This window comes from Rosa rugosa, chromosome 3 (genome assembly GCF_958449725.1).
Source record: "Rosa rugosa chromosome 3, drRosRugo1.1, whole genome shotgun sequence".
Classification (NCBI taxonomy): domain Eukaryota; kingdom Viridiplantae; phylum Streptophyta; class Magnoliopsida; order Rosales; family Rosaceae; genus Rosa; species Rosa rugosa.
In genome coordinates, this window is record NC_084822.1 from 39673871 (window position 1) to 39696473 (window position 22603).

The following is a 22603-nucleotide window of genomic DNA, read 5'->3' on the forward strand; positions in this document are numbered from 1 at the left end:
TGAAGATGCCAACTAAAAGAAATAAAATATCACCCTCTGTACAAACTACCAAAGGCACCCTTGCTTGATATTTCAAAATAAATTCCAAAGGTAGTATCTAAGATACCATTTGCAGGTACAATTACATTATCATGGATACTGGTTACAACGCAATCAAATTGTAAAGAATAAAAGAACAATACGTAATAATGCCACAATGAATCAAATATTATGAGCTGAGTAATACATTGACCTCAATGTTGGAGTCTGTTAAGATAATGTCTTTTCCATTAGCTGCCTTTGGGTGATCAAGGCAATCCAATTTCACCCTCACATGGAGAGGTTTCATGAAGATGAGGTCTCTCAAATCTCTGTTTGAGTTTAACAAGAATTGGATGAATGAATCTCTTCCCATCTTTCCACTTCTCTCCGAGTTCAAAATATCTGCTATCCTTGCTGCACATTTCTCCTGATCAGCCTCTAATAATTCTTGCTTTCTAAGTTTTAAATACAATGCTGCATAAACAATGACCTGCATGTTGGCAAAATGAAGATGTTATGGCAAAATTGGCACCATTATGCCTGAACAAATGCGGTTATACTACAAGGGAAGCGTGTAAATACTGCAGAGTTTTTACACAATGCTTTGCAGTTTGCTCCAAATATTTCTAAATCTCAGCAAGCAATTTAATTTCAAGTATAGTTGTACTGCTATATAAATATATCATGGGTTCTTATTCATTTTGAGAAGGTATTAGTAGAAGAAAACTTCGAAGACTTATATCTTCATGATATAAGAAACTTTTGCAGGTAAGCAAAACGTTTGGATAATAGATAAACCCTTGGACAAGTGCCTGTCCACATAGGGATATCCAGGTACTTCCATGTAATATTCAGAAAAGTTTAATGTGATCAAACTGACAAATAACAACTAAAGGAGAGCACTTTCAACATCTATTTTACCTCAAATTAAGAACATTTTCAGATACAGGAACTCTGCCCCTCCCCCCAAATAGATAAATAAATAAGAAGGAAAGGAAAAGTATATTGAAATAGAAGGTTATATGCAGTGGAAGTGCACACCTCACTTGTACCAGGACTTGTATTGACAGCACAATCAATGTGAACTCTCGCATCTTGAAATCCTATATCTGAAGTTGTACGATCATCTTCAACATTTAACTCTGATTCAGGTGTCGATAGTGAAAAGGCAAGATTATCCAATTCATCATACCATTGTTGGGCAGCACCAACCTGCAAACACCAAACAGAAAAAATTTTAAGTTACTAAAAGCATAGAAGTAAAATACTTGGTATAATCATGATAACTAATCTGCAATACAAACCACCAACCAACCAACCCACCCACCCCCCCACCCAAACAATGAAAATTATTATTATCATTAAGCTCTGCCAGTACCTTCTCTGAAGATCCTCCTGCATCCTCTGCCCCTAACACTTCAGTGGCAGCACCCCTTGCCTGGCGCCATATACACCCCTCTTGTAACTGTTCTACAAGCTCAGTACCCACAGGGATTTCAACATTTAATTGTATACCAATTCTACCTGTTACACAGATGAAAAACGCTAGGATCAAAGAAAGCTTATTAATAGACTTGGCTGCATGGCTAACAGAAACAGCATATCAATCTTTTCTTTGAGTCATAGCATAGTTAACATAAACAGCACACTGTACTTGAGATAGGCCTCGTCAACGGGCCGGCCCGGCCTGTTCATAGCGGGCTTGGAGTGGGCCGGGCCGGGCCTTACTACATTTTTAAAAAATAGCGGGCCGGGCTTCATTGTAAATCGCAAGATCCAAGCCCGTCCATATAAGGCGGGCCTTGCAGGCTTTTTCGGGCCGGGCTGTGTAGGAAAAATACCTGGTAACAAACTGAAACATTCCTGATGATCAATCTCTTCTTGATGCCCACCAACCCTGTATAATAAGCCCAAAAATGTACAAGATTTTGGATTAATAGAAAACAAATCGGGAAACTGTTGTAACATTAACCAAAAAGTGACATGATAAGATAAGGAAACTGATATTTGCACTCCCGTTTCTTCACTTGCAATCCTCCTTTCTAATTCTTCTATGTTTTTGTTACTTGTGCTTCTAAGTTAAAACTAATGATATATCAAAATTATAAAAGATTCTAAAGACAAAAGTTAAAAGGTAGAAGTGAGAATGCACCAATATATTTTTTCTAAAAGTAGCATATGCGATTGCAAGTGGAGAAAGAGAAGGGGAGAGGGGGTGAAAACACAGAAGGAACTATTAGCATATATTTCTTTGTAAACATACACTGTACAAACTCTCTCCAAGGAGGAAGCCAGCCAATATGGCAATCCAAGGATTCCAAAATTCGAAAATTGGAACGCCGAACATACTCCAGCTTCTTCACTTAGTTTCAAAATCTGCTGTCCAACTTCAATTACAGGCATTGAAATGAAATGAGTAATTGACTTCTATAGACAAAATATTCAAGGAATGACTCGCAAACGGCAAAAACATACCCATGTCACAAAGGATCACGTGATTCTGCAAGGTCGTCAATGAAGATATAAGACTAGCATATGGAAGCCTCTTTGGTGAACAGACAGCATTAGTCTGCTGTCGCAACCAATCATGTGGCATCTGCTTCAACAGGGATACTTTCTCCATGATCTGCGGCCCACAGACATCCAAAATCTTTGGGAACCCTATTACATCTTGATGTTACACTCAGCTACATGCGGTAAAATAAATTAGCAAGCAGTAAAATGCCATACCTTTGACAACTTGTTCTATCTCTCCTGAAGCCAAATTTAGGATCCATAAAGTTTCAAAGCTGAAAATCAAGTCAATTAATCTTATCAATACCTATAATAGCTTCAAAGTTTCAAAGTTGAAATGAGAAATAGCTTTGTTCACTAACAGGTCATTGCATATAATCATGAGCATATGCAAGTGATTTAGGTTTTGCATGGTAAGTTAATTCCAAATAATCCACATCAAGTCAATCAATCTCATCAATACCTATATAAAGTTGAAATGAGAAATGTATTCATTTCACTATCTGGTCATGGCATATATACAGTTTTTACACATGTGCTTTAGGTTTTGCATGGTAAGTTGATTCATATGCAGCCACATCAAGTCAATCAATCACATCAATACCTATATAAAGTTGATATGAGAAATGGCTTAATTTCATTATCTGGCATGGCATATGAACGGAGCACATGTACTTTAGGTTTTGCTTGGTAAGTCAATTCAAAGAATCCACATCAAGTCAATCAATCACATTAATAACTCAGAAAGTTCAAATGAGAAATAACTCTGTTTCACTATCAGGTCATGAGGCATATATTCATGAGCATATGCATGTGCTTTAGGTTTTGCATGATAAGTTACTTAATCCATCTCCAAGGTACTAACCATGAGCACTGAAATAGAGTCCCTAATATGACGTGAAAAGTTTCTCATATAAGTGGAATACTCAACTGGAGTGCTGGTTAAAACAAACACAGATAAGCTGCCATCAATTTTTGTGAAGAGATAACAAGAATAAAGGTGTATGTTTTACCTTCGGTTTATAATGAAAAAACTATCTTCACTGGATTTCATCAGGTGCCAAGGAAACATTAGTGCTTGTATATCAAATTCTTCAGGCCGCTTATCATTGCTTCTCAAACCCAGCTTGATCATGATTCTGGTCCAAATTGAGTTACTTTTCTTACTGGCGTCATAATTCGGATAAACAGTTTCTAGTACCCGCTTACCCAAATCAGCTTTCCTGATGGCATGATTCTTAGTAGATAGAAAGCCGCACAGATAAAAATGGTAAGTCAAAACCTATGCAATATAGTGACAGGGTCATAAAACACATTATGATTGACAAATCAATTCATACCTCTGAATCAACGAAATATAGGGAATCCTCAGCAGCATCATAAAGTGAGGATGCAGGGCGCACCATCTTGGCAGATTCAAAGTTTCCATCCTCGAAACCTGGGGAGGAACCAATCTGCACAGAAACAGAGTAAATTTACACCAGAGCTTGAACATTTGCTTCAAATTATCAAGCAAAGACACTATAGCCAGAAAACTAATTAAGAGAGAATTTAACCTATATGGAAAGAAACCAACTGTTCTAAGAATATTTCTTAGCCATACTGTCCAAGAAGAACCAGATGAGGCCAATTCTAGGAAATCAAAATATGATTTTAAAGGAAATCAGTTCAATTTGGACAAGGAAAACTACCGTTCTTTTATTCTTGAGAGATGAGAAACTTATATTCGTGATAAATTCTTAATTCAGAGTTGCTCAAATCTTTTGACTGAGTAAAAATCTTTACATTAATTGATACTGCAGTTATGAATATTTACAAAAGCAAACCACATATCAGTTACTAAAATTGCATACATACACAGTCCAGAATCTTTCCGTTTCCATCAAATACAATAATCCGATGGTGGCTGCTGTCAGAAAGGAAGAGACGGTTCCCACTTTCATCTGCAGAGACACACCCTGTAATTGACAGTTTTCTAAAAATTAATTTACTATTCCCAATCAGACAATGCAATTTGTGATCATCCTAGAAATGTGCATGGGTGCAGATACATATGCCAAGCAACATATACAAATCCATTTGTTCTAATCAGATCTTCAGCAATTTTATTACTCTGCTCAAGCATGCATCTGCATTTCCAGAACTCCAAGTTATACATGTACTTTCTCAAAAGCGAAAAAAAAGTAGTAGTAGAGAAAGGTATTTTAGTGCTTGTAGTAGTAGAGAAAGGTATTTTAGTGCTTGCACGCTCACATGGATGCTTATACAACTAAGCACAGGAGTGACTGAACTTTAGGGAGGCAAGCATGCATTTCCATCAAGGCATCAACATAGTTATAATAATCTAATGGCTCTTATCGATGGTACTTCATGAAACAATGTACAGAATAGACGTGGTGCCAATCGACGCTGGACTTCAACTTTCCAGATCAAGAGCTTTAGATTATGCATTTGTACGTTATTTTCCAAAACATTACATATCAAAAGGCTGAGACTACCAGTACATTAGTAGAATAATTCTTTTAAGACTTTATTGAGAAGAAATATTTATATATCAATAATAGGTAATTCGAGTAGTAAAAGATCTTTAAAACATAGGCCCAGTTGAAGATTAGATTCTTTAGGATGATTAGAAACATTTCCTTTATTTTTGAATATCCTACAAAGGATTTTACAAAGTCATCAAAACCTCAGAAACCATCTCTTAGTTATAGTACACTATAGCAAATTTTTAGAAGAAATCAAGCAATTTGGATAATATTCTGGCAGAACACTTCTACAATACCAACGCATATATTACGCAGCAAGTCAATGAAGCAGAGGGAGCCTAACCTGGGAAGTTAAGGAGTAAATTCCTCAAAGCATAGACATATGGCTCCTTGATAATCTCAAATTGCTTCACCCAAGTGCTTTTCAAGTTATCTCTGGACCTGGCTCTCCCATCATCTTGCACATGAAATTCCTCAACGGCTGCAAAGAATAACATTAAAATTTAACAAGAAAAAAGTCTACGCATGCAAATTTGTTCATATGAAACATGGAATAGGTATATGGAATTACTGGTGTGCAGATACTATAGATGTATATGTATGTATACATTTTGCAAGATATATAAATGAAAGTAAAAGTCATTGAAGTGTAAGAATTTGGTCAACTAACCTACTAAGAAACAGGTAACAATGATAAAAGGGCAAAAGAAAATCTTAAACAGGCAATTTGTTTACAATGTTAATAATGATGATCTATCTCCCTCAAGAGTCTAATCAAGAAGGGGAAGAGAGGTAGCAGCAATAGAGATATAGACAACTGGGAAAAAAAATTATTGTTACAAACAACTTCTAACCATGTCATGCAGGGATAACATGCATACCTTTGTTAAGAATTCTGAGATCAAGGTCCTTCTCATGGTAAAACACTGGACTTTCAAAATCTTTGAATAAAATGTAGCAGGCCCCATTGTCCATCTAAATACATTAAATTAATAAATAACTCATATAGTAACTTTAAGAAAAAGGATCCAATTACTTCTGTTACAGATGCTTAAAACTATAATCAAGTAAATGACTCTGAAAAATCATGGATAAATTGTTTTTAATGTCTTTTCACAAGCTGAACCAAGGAACTTTACCTTACCTCAGGGAAGGTCCTGTTAGACAATATGACAGGAAAAGTGACATATTCCTTCATTACATATTGGATTAGGTGGCTTCGATCAGCAGCTAAACTAACTGAACTGCCTGACAGAAAACCCATGACATGGAGCTGAGGATACCTACAATAAAGCACACACGTAGATATGAGAGAGAGCTTTAGTATGAATACCCACCCAACCCAACTCATCAAGATTAAGAAAGAGAAACATATATCACCGAATAACAACATATTCCAACTAACTAATCAGGTTCTAAGTGGAAGAAACTTTATTAATATTTTGAGATTTTGTTACCTCTGTTGAAGTGACTTCACTTTTTCTAACATCATAACAGATTCACAAGTTGTTAAGAAAGTTTCACACCGCCCAGCAAGAACCAAGAAAGTTCCATCTCTTCCAAGGAAATCTCTGTTACCTTTGGACCTATTCAACCAACAATGGGATGGGCCTGTACATTATCAATACAGAAAGTACATAAGGGACAAAGAACAATAACAACAGCATAATGAAACAAGGAGTTACTTATACAAGAAATAAATATTTCTACACCAAGAAACCAAATAATCACCATCACCTAGCAAAGAAAGAAGAAATGTCTATGTAATTTGAGTACCTTCACGCTCATCCAATGACGATTTAATGAAGGACAAAAGATCAAGCTCCTGGGTAGAGTTGTATGAAACTTCTGAAGTGGTTGAGAACCTAGAAGATAAAGCTCCAATTACAAAGACAACAAGAGCCAAAAACAAGAAACGAAAAATTGAACTGAGGCAGGCAATAATTTGACCCACATACATATCAATCAAACCTAATGGACAAGGGCTTACAACCATCGAGCTAAAGACATAACAAGACCAATGATGAACTCTACGAAAACTTCCATCAGTACAACATAACTGAATCACGTACATACACGCAAACACATTGGACTAATAATTCAAAATGAAGTGAAAAAGAAATGGGTATTAATTAAAGCGGAGCATGATACCTACTCTGTGGCATCCTCGTACCATTTCTCTCCCAAGAATATACTCGAGGAATGATGGACAATGCTGCTAATTTTGTGGCCGATCTACATTGTATATAACAATCACCTGAACAAAGGATATGAACGATATGATTTTTCAACACCTCGAAAGGACTCATTTACTTCTAATCACAAGATTAACTGCTTCCAGGTTGAAATCATTTTCCTTTAATAACAAACTGGAATTGAACACATTTAACATTATGCTATAACAAGCTTAGAGCTAAACAACCTCAAGTTCACTGGAGACAAAGAGTGAGCTTACCGGAGTGAATTTGCGGCAAAAGTCTTGAGATTTCTCTCAAACGCCGATATCTCAGAGCCATTTGCTTACCCAAACATGTGAACTCTCAATTCTGAAACCAAAAACATGGTAGAATTGAAAATTAAACTAAACCCAACATTTACAGAAACCTCTAGAGTATGATAAAGTAAAAATGGCAGAGTAAAATTCGATGGATTTGAGCTAAGAACATGTGATAAGGAAAATGAATAGTTTATCAAATTTTGAAGAAATGGAATTGGAATTGAAGAAGGTACCCTCTTGTTGAAGCTCTGGATTATACAATCAGATACTTCAGATAGAAATTTGAAGAGCGAAGAACGAAGGCGGGTTTTGCTTCTGGGGTTTAGGGTTTAACGCTTTCAGGGTTTAGGCGTTGGATTCAATTTTTGGGGTTATAATTATTTGTGTTTGCAAAATTATTTTGAGACCCCTATTTTTAATTCCTTTTTAGACCCTGATTTATTTCTTGGGATAATGACCACTTACTCAGAAAATACCAAATACCACCCCATACACTCCACCAACTTATTTTAAACCCCATTCACACAAAAGTTTTCTCTTTTTCTCCCAACTATTCCTTTCACTTATATGTTTATCTCATAAGTACCCCTCTCTCTTATTCCATTTCTTGCTTTTACTATTATTTTCCTTTGATGAAACGTGGTGGGCCCATCTTGAATTTATTTGTCTAGACAAAATTGCAGCTAAAAGTTCATCCTCTACTCGACGGTAAACAATATTTGACTATTCATAATTTCGATCATTGATAGACTTGAGTTAAATGTTATCTGTAAAAATACTAGCAAAGAATTGCATAAGGAAAGAAAAAAATTGAGAAAATTGAAAGAATATAGAGAAGGTCTTAATAGAGAAACTCCCAACTATTGGGATATTATCTATAGACTTCAAACCAGAATTTATAAATTAGAAGAAGATATAGATAATCTTCTATATATTCTGGAAGAGGAACAAAAACCTCTTGATTATTTGAGCATTGGTTAGATTCGCAAATCACTGGTATCAGAGCTTGTAAAGAGCTCAGCAGGGGAATCCCCAATGGGGACATTGTCTGATTTAATAATAGAGAGACTGAATTCTCTATTAAAATCTTCTGATGAAAAATATCAGATCCTACAGAAAGAAATATCTAGATGTCAAGATCATCTAGAACAAATTTCTGTTATAATCCACCAATTGGAAAAATTGGAAAACAAACTGGATTATATCAAAGGACTTCCAAAAACGGAAGAAGAAAAGCTAACAAGTGTTAGTAGAAAAATCAATGAACAACAAAAAACGCTGGATTCTATGAAAACTATACTGAAGGACAAGAAAGTGCCTACAGTAAAAAAGAAAGCTAATGGATTCAAACCATTAGAAAGACCAGAGAATCCTGTTCCAAACTTGATTTTTTTGGATCCCTCAACTAGTTCTACTAGTATTCGGTATGAAAAGCCGAAAGAAACTCGAGATGTTAACATGATGAGCATCTTCGGGAAAAAGAAAGGAGTACAACTCCTAAATGCTGAAGAATTTGAATATAATGAAATCGAGCATGAGGTAAAAAACGCCTCAATTCCAAAGCTAGATTTCAAACAAATATACAAAAGGGGAACATTTGACCTGATGGATAGCCATCATTTCAAATTACTGGAATTCACAACCCCCTCTACAACAGGAGAAACCGATCTCTTACTGATCACTCCTGCTGAAGTTGCCAGAGCAAAAGCAAAAAATTATCAATTTATGCATATTGGAGCAGTCCAAGTAGGCATAAAGCTTTTAGCTTGAGAGGACATAAACTGTTCAGTTCTATGTGTCTTACAAGACAATAGACTGGAAGATTTTCAAGCTAGTCTTTTGGGAACCCTTGAAGCATCTCTGTGCAACCAAGTGGCATATTTCAATTGCTTCCCCAACTTCTCAACCAGCTTGAAAAATGCAGTTCACTGTCTACGACTGAGAGTCAAGACAGATGACATATCTATGAAAAACGATATGCAAGAATTGGCAATAGTATACAGGATATACTATAAACTGATGAGTACTACAGTAGAGCCTAAGACAAGGATATCAAACATCCCTGGTCTTACTACTGGATTCCTCACCAGTCAGAAGAACCATTCACAACAAATCCACAAGGTTACTTGGAATGAAGTAACTTTTCCCATTGAATGGAAATTATCTGGTCCGAAGCTACCAGCAGAAAGTGCAAAAGCTAAAATTTATGAAAGCAGAAAGACTGGAGAAATCAGTCTAAATTTTGACAATCACAGAAAAAGTGATGTCTGTCCTGAGAATATCAGGATAAACAAAAATCTTCTCAGAAGAAGGTATAGCACTAGAGAAGCTAGTACTAGTGGCACGAAACCCACTATTGAAGAGCCAATTACTGAAGAAGACCTAGAAGCTGATCTAAACAGACCAGTTAATATGCTTAGAGCACAAAAGCTCTATGATCTTTATGAAGAAGCAGAATTCTGTGAAAATCCAGAAAGATTAGAAAAACTAATCGAAGAGATGAAAAATTTCTATCCAGGAAAGGAAAGAAAACTCCTTCCCTACCAGGATGTCGAAATGGAAGAAGGAGAAAGCTCCAAAACTTCCATCACCAGAGAAAAAGGAAAGGTGAAACTCCCTATACAGAAAGCCCCTACGGACAGAAATGGAGAAAGAAATTCTCAAAGATTTGTCCCAGAGGACAAGATACCCAGAGTACCAATTACCAATTTTGGTATCTGGTTAGATCTGGATAAAACTCTAGACAAGAGAAAAACTCTTGACCAATGGGTAGACAGCCTGATGATGGCATCTGCTCTCACCTTTGGAAAATTCGAAGCTCCTGATCTTCAGATGTACTTTGAAACTACTCTCACAGGAGTAGCTAAGAAATATTATTTCTCTTTCAAAGAAACAGCCAGAGGAAAAGAATGGCTGGAAGATATCAAAGCTTCAAAATCTCCGTATGATTTTGCAGTACCCCTGTACGATCAGTTCTGTGGAGATTCTGCAAATATAAGTGAAAAAGCCAGAGAAACGGCCAAATCAAATATCTATGCTCTCAAAATTTGTGACATGAGATATTTTGAAGAATACTTGAATGAATTTCAAGAATATTACTGTACAATTGGTGAACTAGAAAGCACAGATCTAGTCAACCTGTTGCACAGGAAACTCCCTGAACCATGGAGAACAGCTGTGCGAGAAAGCATAGCAAAAAAACCAATTGAAAGATTTTTAGTTGGAGGAATCGCCGACAGAATTCGGCAATTGCTGAAAGAACAATGCAAAGCCAATCTTAGAGCAAAGATGGCTAAGAAACAACTCAAAGGAGTTGAAAATTTCTGTTATGGAATACTGGACATGCCAACCAACTAGGGATGTCATGAATCTAAGTTCCACAGAAAGAAAAAAGGAAAATATTACTCTAAAAAATTCAAAAAGAGTAATCAAAGAAAAGATTGGAAATTCAAGAAAAGTTCCAATTACAAGAAACAACAGGATGAAGATCCAAAAAAGAAATTCTTCAAGAAAAAGAAGAATACTCATCAACATAAACAACCAAGCAAGAAAGCTTGCAGATGTTGGTTATGTAAAGCTGAAGGGCACTATGCCAATGAATGCCCGGAAAATGGTAAAAGATCTACTAAAGCTCTCTTTGAAGAATATGAGCATATAGTAGAAACCGCCAACATGAAAGGCTACGAAATAGCCTATACTGATGATGAAGAAGACGACAGGTCAGTTTACTCTGCCTGGTCTGAAGAAGAAGATTCTTCTGAGTCTGAGACAGATTCTGAAGTAGAGTACTTCGAATCCAGACAAATGAATGTTTTGAGAATCAAAAACTGGGAGGAAAGTAAGACAGAATCCTTAATGTCTTCTTATCAGGTGAACCCTGGTACATTTGTTTGTGACTACTGCTTATGTCACGAAAAGAATGGTCTCCCTATGTTTTGTGAAGAGTCAAAAAAGACTTATCACAAAGAATGCTTCATAGCTGAAGCAAGAAGAAAAACCAAGAATGGTCTTGTCAGCCAACTGGTTGAACAAGAATATGAAGAATATTTCTCTGAACAAAAAGAGAAAGAAGTAGAAACTTTGTTCCAAGAAATTATAGAACCATCTTCCTCAAAAATAAAGGAAGAAATCATCGAAGAAGAAAAAACCGATGAAAATTTAAATTTTGAACTGGTTGAACCACCAAAAATTGTTCCAGAAGAATGTAAACCATTCATTCCAAAGGAACAAGCTCAAGAAAATGAGCTTCAACAATCGAAAGTCGTCTCTACGAGTAGATACAGCAACTACATAGAGATTGGACTAAAATTCCCTGATCACAAAAAATATCATCTACATGCCTTTGTAGATAATGGATCGGGATTTACAGTTGCAAAGAGATTTGCAATTCCAGAAAAACTCTGGAAAGAAGAAAAGAAAACAGCTACTGGTGTTACTTTCGATGGAAGCCATCTCACCATGAATAAAGTAGCAAAAAATGTTCACATCACCATTGGTGGAGGAACATTTATCATCCATAACGTCTGGCAATCTGAAGGCCAAGGCGTAGATTTCTTGTTGGGTAATGATTTCATTCTCCAATAAAGATTTATTCTGGATGAAGAAGCAATAGGCTTCAGAAAAGGAGAACGGGTGTTCTGGGCTGATAGGCTTACTCAGGCCAAAAGTATTGTAGGTCCAAACTTTACTACCCAATATCAGAGATCGCAACAGAATAGTGGTGATCTTACCCCCTACAAACCCAAATTTGAACCCATACTCCAAATCAAACAACAAGAAGAATTACTTGTTGAAGAATCTTCTGAAGAAGAAGAAGAAGCAGAAACTAGTGAAGAAGAAGAAGCTAGTTTCATCCACGAGCATAACCTCAAGCACTTTCAGAATAAGCTTGAGTCTCAGAAAATTCCCAGTACTCTTGACAAAATCAAGAAACTACTCGAGCAGAACATCGATGTAGATCCTCAGAAGTTTTGGGAAAAAGACCCAGTGGTCTGTGAATTAAGATTGCATGACATGAATGTCATCTGTCATGTAAAAGCCATTCCTCAGTACAAAGAGGAAGACCAAAAAGAATTCAGAAAAGATATTAAAGATCTCCTGAACAAGAGATTAATTCAACCTTCCACTAGCCCTCATCATGCCCCAGCATTCTACGTGAGAAACCATGCAAAAACGCTAAGAGGAAAAGCTAGAATGGTGATTGACTACAGAGATGTCAACAAGAAGACTGTCAAAGACGGTTATCAAATTGCTCAAGTAAGAGTACTGATCAACCAGCTCAGAGGAGCTAAAGTCTTTTCGAAATTCGATGCAAAGTCGGGTTTCTGGCAGGTCAAAATGCATCCTGAGAGTGTACCTCTCACTGCATTTGGAACACCTCAAGGACATTACGAATGGTTAGTAATGCCTTTTGGTCTAAAGCAAGTTCCCTCAATCTTCCAGAGAAAAATGGATAATATCTTCAAACAGGTTGCGGAGTTCTGCGTCGTCTACATAGATGACATTTTAGTCTTCTCCAAAAACAGAGAAGAACACATGAAACACCTCCACGAGGTTGTAAAGCTGATAGTTCAGCATGGAATTATCCTAGGAGAAAAGAAAATCTTCTTTATCCTTGATGAAGTTGATTTCCTAGGAATAAATATCAAGAATGGAGAGATAAAACTCCAACCTCATATCCTTGAGAAGATCTGGAAATTCCCAGATAAAATTCCTGATGCTAAGAGTCTAGAGAGATTCCTTGGTGTCATAAATTATGGGAGAGATTTCATCCCCAAGATCTCAGGGCTAACAGCAATGTTATCTCCTAAAACAAGTTCCAAAAGAAAATGGAACTTCACAGAAGATGATGAGAAAACTGTGAAGCAGATAAAAAATCTCAGCAAAAACCTCCCTCCTCTTCAACAACCAGAAGAGAATGATGAGATTATCCTCCAAACAGATGCGAGTGATAATTATTGGTCCGGTGTTGTTCTGGCAAAAACGCCTGAAACTAACATTGAAAAGATCTGTAAATTTTGTAGCGGCAAGTTCAGCCCTGCAGAACTGAATTATCCCACAGGGGAAAAAGAAATTTTGGCTGTTAAGAAAACAATTTTAAATTCTCCAGCTTTCCTTGGAAAACCCTTTACTGTCCGCACCGATTGTGCCAGAGTAAAAAATTTCAAAAATTTCAAACTGGATAAAGCTGCTGATAGAGGAAGACTAGCAAACTGGCAATTATTCCTTAACCAATATGATTATGTTGTTGAATTAATTGCAGGAAACAAGAACTATCTTCCAGACGCCTTAACAAGAGAATTAACCATGTTCAGTAGAAGAAATGATGACGACGATGAAGGTCGCAATCCCAGAAGCAGAAGAGCTGGGAAAGAACATGAAACCAATGAGGATCTCAAAGAAAAAATCCTTAAAAGATTCCTGCTAAGTCCAAAAGGCTTAGCCATAACTGATCAATCCCAGGGTAAAGGATTGACTAGCCCGTCTCAAACGGCAGACGGTAAAGGCTCATCAAGACCGTTGACGGCTGTTGCTTTGCCAAAAAGCAAACCTACTCCAACTGGAGTAATAAATGTTTTCAATTATGAACTTCGAACGTTCGATACTCCTGTGTTCAACACTGGCAGGAGATTAGCTTACCACCAAAAGGCAATTTTGGATAATCTTTTATTTGCCTTTCAGGAAAGAAGCAGTGGTCTAATGTTTCCAGCTCTCTTTGCATTAGCTGAAGAACTATATGAGAATGCAAGGCCACAGTTCGAAGAATTACAGCAGAGTGCTGTCAAGAAAGAAAAAATCCACTTCCTAGAAGATCCTGAAAGTGCTAGGGTCCCTATCATAGCACTCAAAGAATCAGACTGGCATGAATTCCATTGTCTGATAGGAAGCCATAATTCTGAAGATCGAATTCCTCCAACCCTCTTCATCATTGCAGGACCTTATGTTGGAAGATACCTGGTAAATGTTCAGAGTGAACATCCGCAAGAACACAAGCTTTGGCTTGTTGAAAATGGTTTTGTCCATAATCTGTGGACTAAATCTAATGATGATCTCAAAGGCTTGCCTCCAATCATTGTCAACACAGTCAAAAATATAAGAAAAAATGACTGTACGCTTCGTCTGAAGTTCAGATCCACCCCCCCAGAATGGATCAAGAAGGCAAATGGTGAGGTTGAATATATTTCTCCATATCACTATGTGAGAATTATTCAAAGACAGTATCTTCAGCCTGCCTGTGTTGGGTACAATGGCCAACCAAACTCAAGCATCCCTTGGATGAAAGCCATGGCCCTAGAATATATCAAAAAGATCATCTCTGAAGATATCAGCAATACCTTCCTGGCAGCAGGAGAAAAGACAATTATCACTGCTTACGATCATCCTGACGTAGTCAGCAGCGACTTATTTCTATCTCTCACCAGAAAAGAGATAGACTCGACACTGGCATGCATGCAATGGGTGGAAAAACTTGAAAATGACAACCACTACAAGATGTATGTTGATACAGATGTCGAAGACAATGCTACAACAGTAAGAATGGCCCAGACGGACAACAACTCCTTTGTCTTTGGCCACAATTCAGAAACCGACGAGAACATGTGAAGCTTCGGGTGTAGAAAGCACCGAAAGTACTTTTGGATTTTTCCCAAAAGCTACTTTAGCTTTTCAAAAGAAGAAAGGTGAAAAACATTTCACCTAGAGGAATCTGCTTTTCCCCGTCCGACCTCCACCAACAGGAGCACTCAGGAAAGCAGGAAATCACGGAGTTGTTCTGTACATTCTGTTATTTTGAACTCCAGTTTGAGTTCCGCTCCCTATATAAGGAGCTTTAGTTTCCTTTGTAAGGCATTCGAAAATATCCATATCAGTTCTAAATTTGAAAGTAGTATAGCATAGCAGTGTGCTTCCTTCCTGTCTAGTGTGAAGTAGCGTGCTTTCATTACAAATAAGTATTGTAACTCAGTCTCATGGATAGCTAAACAGCTTTTAGCTGTTTACCTGAGAATGAGGCTCTGGATTCTTAGCTTGTGATTATGTTTATATAAATAATTTCAGTGTGTTCACCCACTTCATCAAATTTTTAATTTCAATTTCAACAAAGTTATCCGTTATCTGTTGTTTTACTAATTGTGATCTGCCATTATCATATACTCTCTTTAGGCTTAGATTTCCTTTAGCTTAGTAAAACTTTGCCACAGCTTTGGATAGAAACAAGCAGCAGTGATTCCGCCTGTTAAAGTAACCGTTAGGCAGGGAGCCGTTAGGTGAAAAACTTAGGCATGTTGAAGGCTAGTTTTGTTTTTCTCAGAAGTTGGAACAGGGTTTTCTAAGAAAAAGTGAATTTTGAATCCAAAAGTCAGCATAGGATATAGTAGGCACTACTTTAGAAAGGACTACCCTTATGAGTCTTTTCCCCTAAGAGTTGTGTAGTTGGGCAAAATACATGGATGTTGGATCAAATGGGCAAAATACCATGAGTTTTTGGGCATACGGGCTTAACCCCTTATTTCTTTTCAGGTACTTATTCCATCTCCATTCAATGAGAGTTTCTATTGGGACCTCTAAATTTGCTTACTTGACCTCACTCTATTATGAATTATTAAATGACATATATAACCTACTATAAAATGACTATTAAGGACAATAATTATACTAAAAAAATATTATATTTATTTTATGTAGACTTTCCAATTCAATAATATTAGATTGTATTCCTTATTATTTTCCTTATCTATTTTCATTTTCCAATTTCACTACATACTCATTAAAGCATTCATATATATTTAATAAGAAATAAAAATATGATTAAGATCATGTAACATAAAAATGTATGATATATATGTTGAACGCATATTGGTGAGGGAAAACAAAATAAATCCTCTTATGATTTATATCCTAAATCTAAGTCAATCCATTATATTTGCAAAAAAAAAAAAAAAAACACTAAAAATATTTAAATAATTAATCATGTTGTAACAAAAAATACAGAAAAAAAAAACATTAAAAAACGAATGATTTTTTTTAGAGAATAAAAACAAATGATTTCTTCTTCTTTTTTTAGCACAGCTAAAATAGAAAAAAAAAACTAAAAATATTTAAATAATTAATCATGTGGTACAACAAATACAGAAAAAAATAAACATTAAAAAACGAATGATTTTTTTTTTGAGAATAAAAATAAATGATTTCCTCTTTTTTTTTTTTTTGCACAACTAAAATATAATTTCTTTTAAAAAAAAAACATAATAGTTCATGGCACTTTCTTATTGATTAGACATAAATTTTTGAAACTCAAGTTTGATTAAGAAATGTATATTTAGTTAAGATTTATAGAGTGATTAAATCATTGAAATGACTAAAATTTTTATTTTAAAGATAATAATTTGTTTGCAAATTATATGAGTGAGGTTATTTGAGGAAATTTAGTGAGGTTTAGTGAGTAAATTTAGTATTTGAAGATTTGATAAGAGGTGTAAAAAGCATAGAGGTCAAGTGAGTAAATTTGGAGGTTCCAATAGAAAAACTCAAACAGTTATCTCCTTTTAAGGGAGTGAAAAGCATTAATAACCTTTCATTAATTAAAAACAATAAGGTTTTTCCTTGGGCGCCAGATAATACATCACCAGAATTTGCCTATAAAAAAAATCATGGAATTGAAATCAAATTCATATCTTATCAAGTCAGCTAGCTAGCTCCTCAGAAACAAGAATGAGAGCTCTCAAAGGCATTGTCGTTTTCTATTTGTGTGTAGCTTTAACCTTGAGTATATGCCCAGGATCCTTTGCCAAATGGCCCGGTCTTGATTTCACCAACTGGCCGGCATGTGCACGTCGTTAATGGTTTCAGTAGACAAAGAGCATTGGTGGTCCACTGTTGGTCCGACCTCGACGATCTGGGCACCCATACTCTTTATCTTGGTGGCGACTTCAACTGTCATTTCCATGTCAACTTGCCCGGGACAACGCGTTTCACTTGCGACTTCCATGCAGACAAACAACACGCTTTGTTTGATGTGTTTTGGAAGGAGAGTAAACATATGTGGCTTCGGACTTGATGCAACTGGAAAACGTGCTTTTGGATTGCGAAAGACGATGGGATAATTTACCTCAAAAACATTCCTGAGAATCGTGACGAGCGTATTCATCCATGGAAAACATGATGGTGATATTGAAAGGGTGGTAGTATTATAATTTGCACTTCTTGTGTCTTAATATATGTTTAAAGATCGATTGTAAAGGAAGACGTCAAATTCCTATATTTATGAAGAAATAAAAGAACAAGTTTGGCCTAAAACATTGTGTTGAAAACTTGAAATGTAACAAGCTCGGCTATATTGCTTAAAACATCGGCTAAATGCAACAAATGGAAGATGTCAAATTCCTATATCTATTTCATGGATTTGAGAACACTCGAACTGTTATATATTGCTTTCTCTCCTACCACTTGAGAGAAACTAACCTTAAGCTCTCCAACAAAATGATAAATTAATATTACTAAACCCCAAACCTAGTCTTAGCTATGGGTTAAGAAGATAAGGCAACAATTTTTCTTCTTTTGGTTACTGAAATGCATTTCAGTAGAGGGCACAAATTGAAGGTCCATTGCAAATGCACAGATTGTTCTCAAATTGATTTCGGTGTCACGTTGGTCAAGGGTGGGGAGACTTACACCGTGGATTACAAGGCTAGGAGTTGGTATGATGCATTGTGTGAATTAAGTTGGGAATCAGATAACCAAGCCAAACATGGTAACTACGTACGTGGTGTTCTGGCATGCCATGCCGGTTCATTATTTATTCGAGACTACTACCATTATACGTCCAACTGAGTCTACTAAACTAGTTAAAATTATTTTTTAGCTATTTTAACTAAACTTTGATTGAAAATGGCTAATATTACTAAAAATGCTCTGTAAAACTAATGTCACATGCTTGGTTTGTAGACAAATAAATAGTTTTGGATTGCAATATAAGCAGTCAATGCAAACATGAGATAATAATTAAAAATGGGTTTTAGGGTTAAACTGAAGATGTACTAGCATGTGATCCATCATCGAACTTCTTCTTGCTTTCCCTCTTGGGAGTTGAAACCTTGATTTTCAAAATTTTGAAAAAGAGAAAGGTACGTATATAGCTGCATGATTTCAAAGGTTGGAATGGCAAAATGAAAGTGTTCCCACATCCCTTGCTGCAAAACAGTGACAGGCACTTTTGCTTTGTCACTCGCATTAAAGTGAAAGTTATTATTTGTTTGTAACTAAAAAAATAACTATCGGCTGGAGTTAAAACTTCATAATTTGAAACTTTAAACAAGCTAATCATAATCTTGACGATGGAGTACATTTTGTCCATTGTCATTGAAGATTTGCATAATAGAATTATTACTTATAAAGCTCATACAATGACCAACATGAGATGATCATTTTTGTGTCAATTTAGAAGTCAAGCTACTTGATTGAATTTTCTTTTCTTCTATGTTCAACTTAAATTGGCTCATCATGAATGCATGCGCTCCATTTGATTGTAATCATATTTATAATTAAATAAAATCTTCTCCCTTCCAAAAAATATAATTTTAGAATTGGATTTGTTTGCATTGATTGGACAACGTACTAATTAATACTAGTGATTAATTAACTGAGGTTGAGTTTCCAAATATGTAAAAAAAAAAAAAATATTCACGGTTTTTCCTCAAGTAGAGAAAAACATTAACGATTTTAAGGTGTGCAAAATGCTACATAAACAATAATTTTTATTGCGTACTTTATGTTTATTTATGCCATGCAAAAAACATATGGGGGTAAATGAGAAATGTCACATATGAGTATGACATTGTCTTTGATGCGTGTATGTGTATTTTTACACCGTACATTATCATCAACAGCCATCCCCACGTGCCATAAAGGACCATTTTTCTTGTAATGCTACATTAATTTGTTGAGTCAAGTATGCTTAATTGCGGAGGTCCTCAACTCGGCCTCCACTATGTATTGCCCTTTCCTTGAGCTTCCCATACTGCTTGATTCACTTTGGTACTAATATAACGGAAAAGTTAACTAATCCTCACAAAATTTGATCGATTGTGCTTTGTTAATTAGGGTTAGACCTAGGGCTGCCACTTGGTTTGGTAATTACGAAACCGACCGAATACCAACCGATGTTTTAGGTTTGGTAAACCGACTTTTTGGTAATCGAGACCGATAAAACCGAAATCGAAAATTACCGAAAAAGTTGGTTTGGTTTTGGTAAATACCTAATCTACCGATTATCTAAATATTAGATTTATATACTACAGTTTTCAATACACATACATGTATATTAAGAAATAAATATAAAAACTTTTATAATAGTATGAATATTACTACATATACTACATTAATAGTACATGTATTTTAAGTAACCTAGTCAAAGATGGTTAAATAACCTAGTTTTAGTGAAAATTGCTAAAACTTGATGTCATATATACAAAAGAAAGCTATAATTAGTAGATGAATACAACGTTTATGACTATAAAATTCAAAAACCTAGTTTTGTTTATTCTAATTTATATTATAAAGAATTAGCTGTTCTAAAGTTGGTAATACCGAAAACCGAATTTGATAGATATAATTAAAAACCGAAAATTTTGGCTGGTAATTGGTAGCTCAGTTTTGAAACCGAAAGCTTTGGTTTTGAAGTTGGTAATACCTATAACTGATTCGAACCGACCGAGTGACAGCCCTAGTTAGACCTAATTTTTTTTGGGTTGAAAGAACATGTAGCTAGGGTTTACATTTGCCACCGCGCTAATGAATGTATAAATTTTGGTCCCTCCACTTCACACACACACACTGATGCACATTAAACGACATGGGCCCTGATGCAATTGTCCCATCTGCATGGTAAAAGTTGAATGACAATATATGCAGAAATAAATGAAGTTGCAGCAGCCTCGATCAGTCTCTCAGCGCATATATATAGTTTTAATATACAGAGGAATTAGCGATTAGGAATTTCTTTCGTTTTTTGTAATTAATAATAGTTTTCAAAAGCAGCATGATAAAACAAATGATTGATGACATGCATTTTATTCAGCAACAGGCAAATGATACTGTTATGATTATCAAAATCATGACCACCCCTACAGTAGCTCTGGTTGTTATCAGCTTAGCTAGCTTTCTCGGAATATGTATTTTGACAAGACAAAAGGGAAAGTCCAAATATTAAAAGCTAGCCGATGATGGATCAATGATCGATGCTGGCTCGCTCTCATATAATTTTCCAATCAATACAATTCTCTCAGGCAAAACAAAAGGTCCTCCCTCGCTGGCTGATTAAAAGGCCTTCACTGTATATATCGCAGTGATAATCTGACAACCACTGCTTCCATTTCATCAGACTAGACTCATCTCTCTCTCTCTCTGTTCATTCATGGCCTAGCTAGCTAGCTTTTAAACCCACATGCCAACTTTTCCTTTTCTGATCTTGTATCCATTTCTTTCTTCAATTTGAAACAGTACTATGTAAACTCTCTTTCAATGCTATGAGAGCGTATACTAGTACTATCATGTAATTAAGCTCATCAAAAATTAAGACAGAGATTTGCTGAAGTAAAACATAATTAGACCAAGCAAACAAACATTAATAAAATCCATATAAGAAACAAAAACAAATCCATATATACCACCCAATGAAGTCATATATAGTACCATCATCATCTATATGTGAAACTATATAGATAGATGGATATTACATAATATAATAAAAAGTGTCTCTTGCTATACATGATCTCTAGCCAGAAAAAAAGAGAGGGGGTAATGCTAATTAATATGATGACCATAACAACAAAGGTAACAAATCTCTCATGAGTGATGGGACAAGGCAGTTTTAACGGCAAACTCAAACAATTAACAACCAGAAAGATCTTGACAAACCATAATAAACTCTTGCCGTTAGGATCTTCATCGAGTCGTGGTAGTCTATCATCTTTGTCTAGCTAGTTTGATATGGGGTTTGGACCACTAGGAACTTCATGAGCTTCAGCTCCAAACTCTGATCTTGCTCTAGTCGAAGTTGAAGAAGTACTCGTGTGCGAGTTCTGGGCTTTCTTTGGCTGCAAATTTGTGGTAGTAGTAGTAGTAGTATCGGCCAAGAGAAGCCTTTTCGATGCCATTGATGATGGGTTTGATAATGGAGTGACAAGAAGGAGCAAAATGAAAACAACGGTAAGAGAGAGAATCAAAGGGTGTAACTTTGTTGATGTTGTGTGGGATTCAGAGATGGATTTAGGTGCTGAGGCCATGCAATTTGGAAGAAGAAACCACCCCCCAAGAGCCCACAAGGGTTCAATATCCATGAACCGGCTCCAAGGCTAGCTAGCTATGAAGGCAGAGAGAGATCAGAGAGAGAGAGACAAAGAGAAAGTGATAATGTTCAGAGAGGAAGAGAGAAAGCGAGACAAGGGAAGCTTCAGCAAAAGTGACTGTAAAGTGGGTTTTGAAATATGGAGAAACCAAAGTGAGAGAGAGAGAGGCAAGGCTGCTTAACGTGGAAGTATATATGAAACAAATTTAAGGGGTGCTAATTAAGCTTAGCTGAAATGGGTTGATGAATGTACAGAAATATCCTCGTATAATTACATTTAGACAGCAAGGACAGTTTAGTCGGGAGCACAAATCAAATATTAAAGAATATAATTTTTCAAAGGAAAAGGCCAAAGCTAAGGCACCACCTGTTTCTTCTTTCTCTGTGGTGGCTTTTTCTTGTTTGGCGGGTTCCTCAAGAAATCTTTCTTTGACTTGGAGAACCCTAAGAAAGGAAATATATACTGATTTTGTTCTTTGCATAATATTTCTTTTCAAAGGAGAGAATACAATTCACTCTCTTCCATTCTTGCGTGACCTGCACACTCGAATCCTAGCATGGGCGACTATGAAGCACCATACGTCATTATTTGGAATATAAAAACTAAAAACCCATATGTACTTTTAGGCTAGGAGACCATATACCTAGAATAAAGAGATATATTTTAAGGTTAATTTTCTTTGTAATTTTCTGTACATATACATCATCGATCAATGTATATACGTACCCTAGCTACCTTCC

The 22603-nt window shown here is 36.0% G+C and overlaps 2 protein-coding genes across 5 annotated transcripts; both read right to left on the minus strand.

Moving 5' to 3' along the window:
- Positions 1–20: 20 nt before the first annotated feature.
- On the minus strand, positions 21–7893 carry LOC133736114 (uncharacterized). 4 transcript variants are annotated; one of them, XM_062163550.1, is made up of 18 exons: positions 7755–7893; positions 7480–7570; positions 7176–7281; positions 6801–6889; positions 6482–6635; positions 6169–6307; positions 5906–5999; positions 5368–5505; positions 4393–4478; positions 3876–3989; positions 3549–3772; positions 2752–2810; positions 2497–2682; positions 2285–2408; positions 1863–1918; positions 1400–1545; positions 1063–1233; positions 21–511 (listed from the first exon to the last, which is right to left on the minus strand). In XM_062163550.1, the coding sequence occupies exons 2-18, from the start codon at positions 7538–7540 to the stop codon at positions 209–211; spliced, it is 2250 nt and encodes a 749-aa protein (XP_062019534.1). In that variant the 5' UTR covers positions 7541–7570; positions 7755–7893; the 3' UTR covers positions 21–208. The 4 variants fall into 4 exon arrangements, with proteins under 4 accessions (XP_062019534.1, XP_062019533.1, XP_062019535.1 ...); XM_062163549.1 differs by having other exon boundaries at positions 22–511; positions 4393–4493; XM_062163551.1 differs by lacking the exon at positions 7755–7893 and having other exon boundaries at positions 24–511; positions 4393–4493; positions 7180–7281; positions 7480–7515.
- A 13261-nt stretch (positions 7894–21154) lies between these two features.
- Positions 21155–22059, minus strand: LOC133736118 (CLAVATA3/ESR (CLE)-related protein 41-like). The gene has a single exon (XM_062163560.1). It carries the CDS (start codon positions 21852–21854, stop codon positions 21495–21497), a length of 360 nt encoding a protein of 119 aa, XP_062019544.1. The 5' UTR covers positions 21855–22059; the 3' UTR covers positions 21155–21494.
- Between the last annotated feature and the right edge of the window lie 544 nt (positions 22060–22603).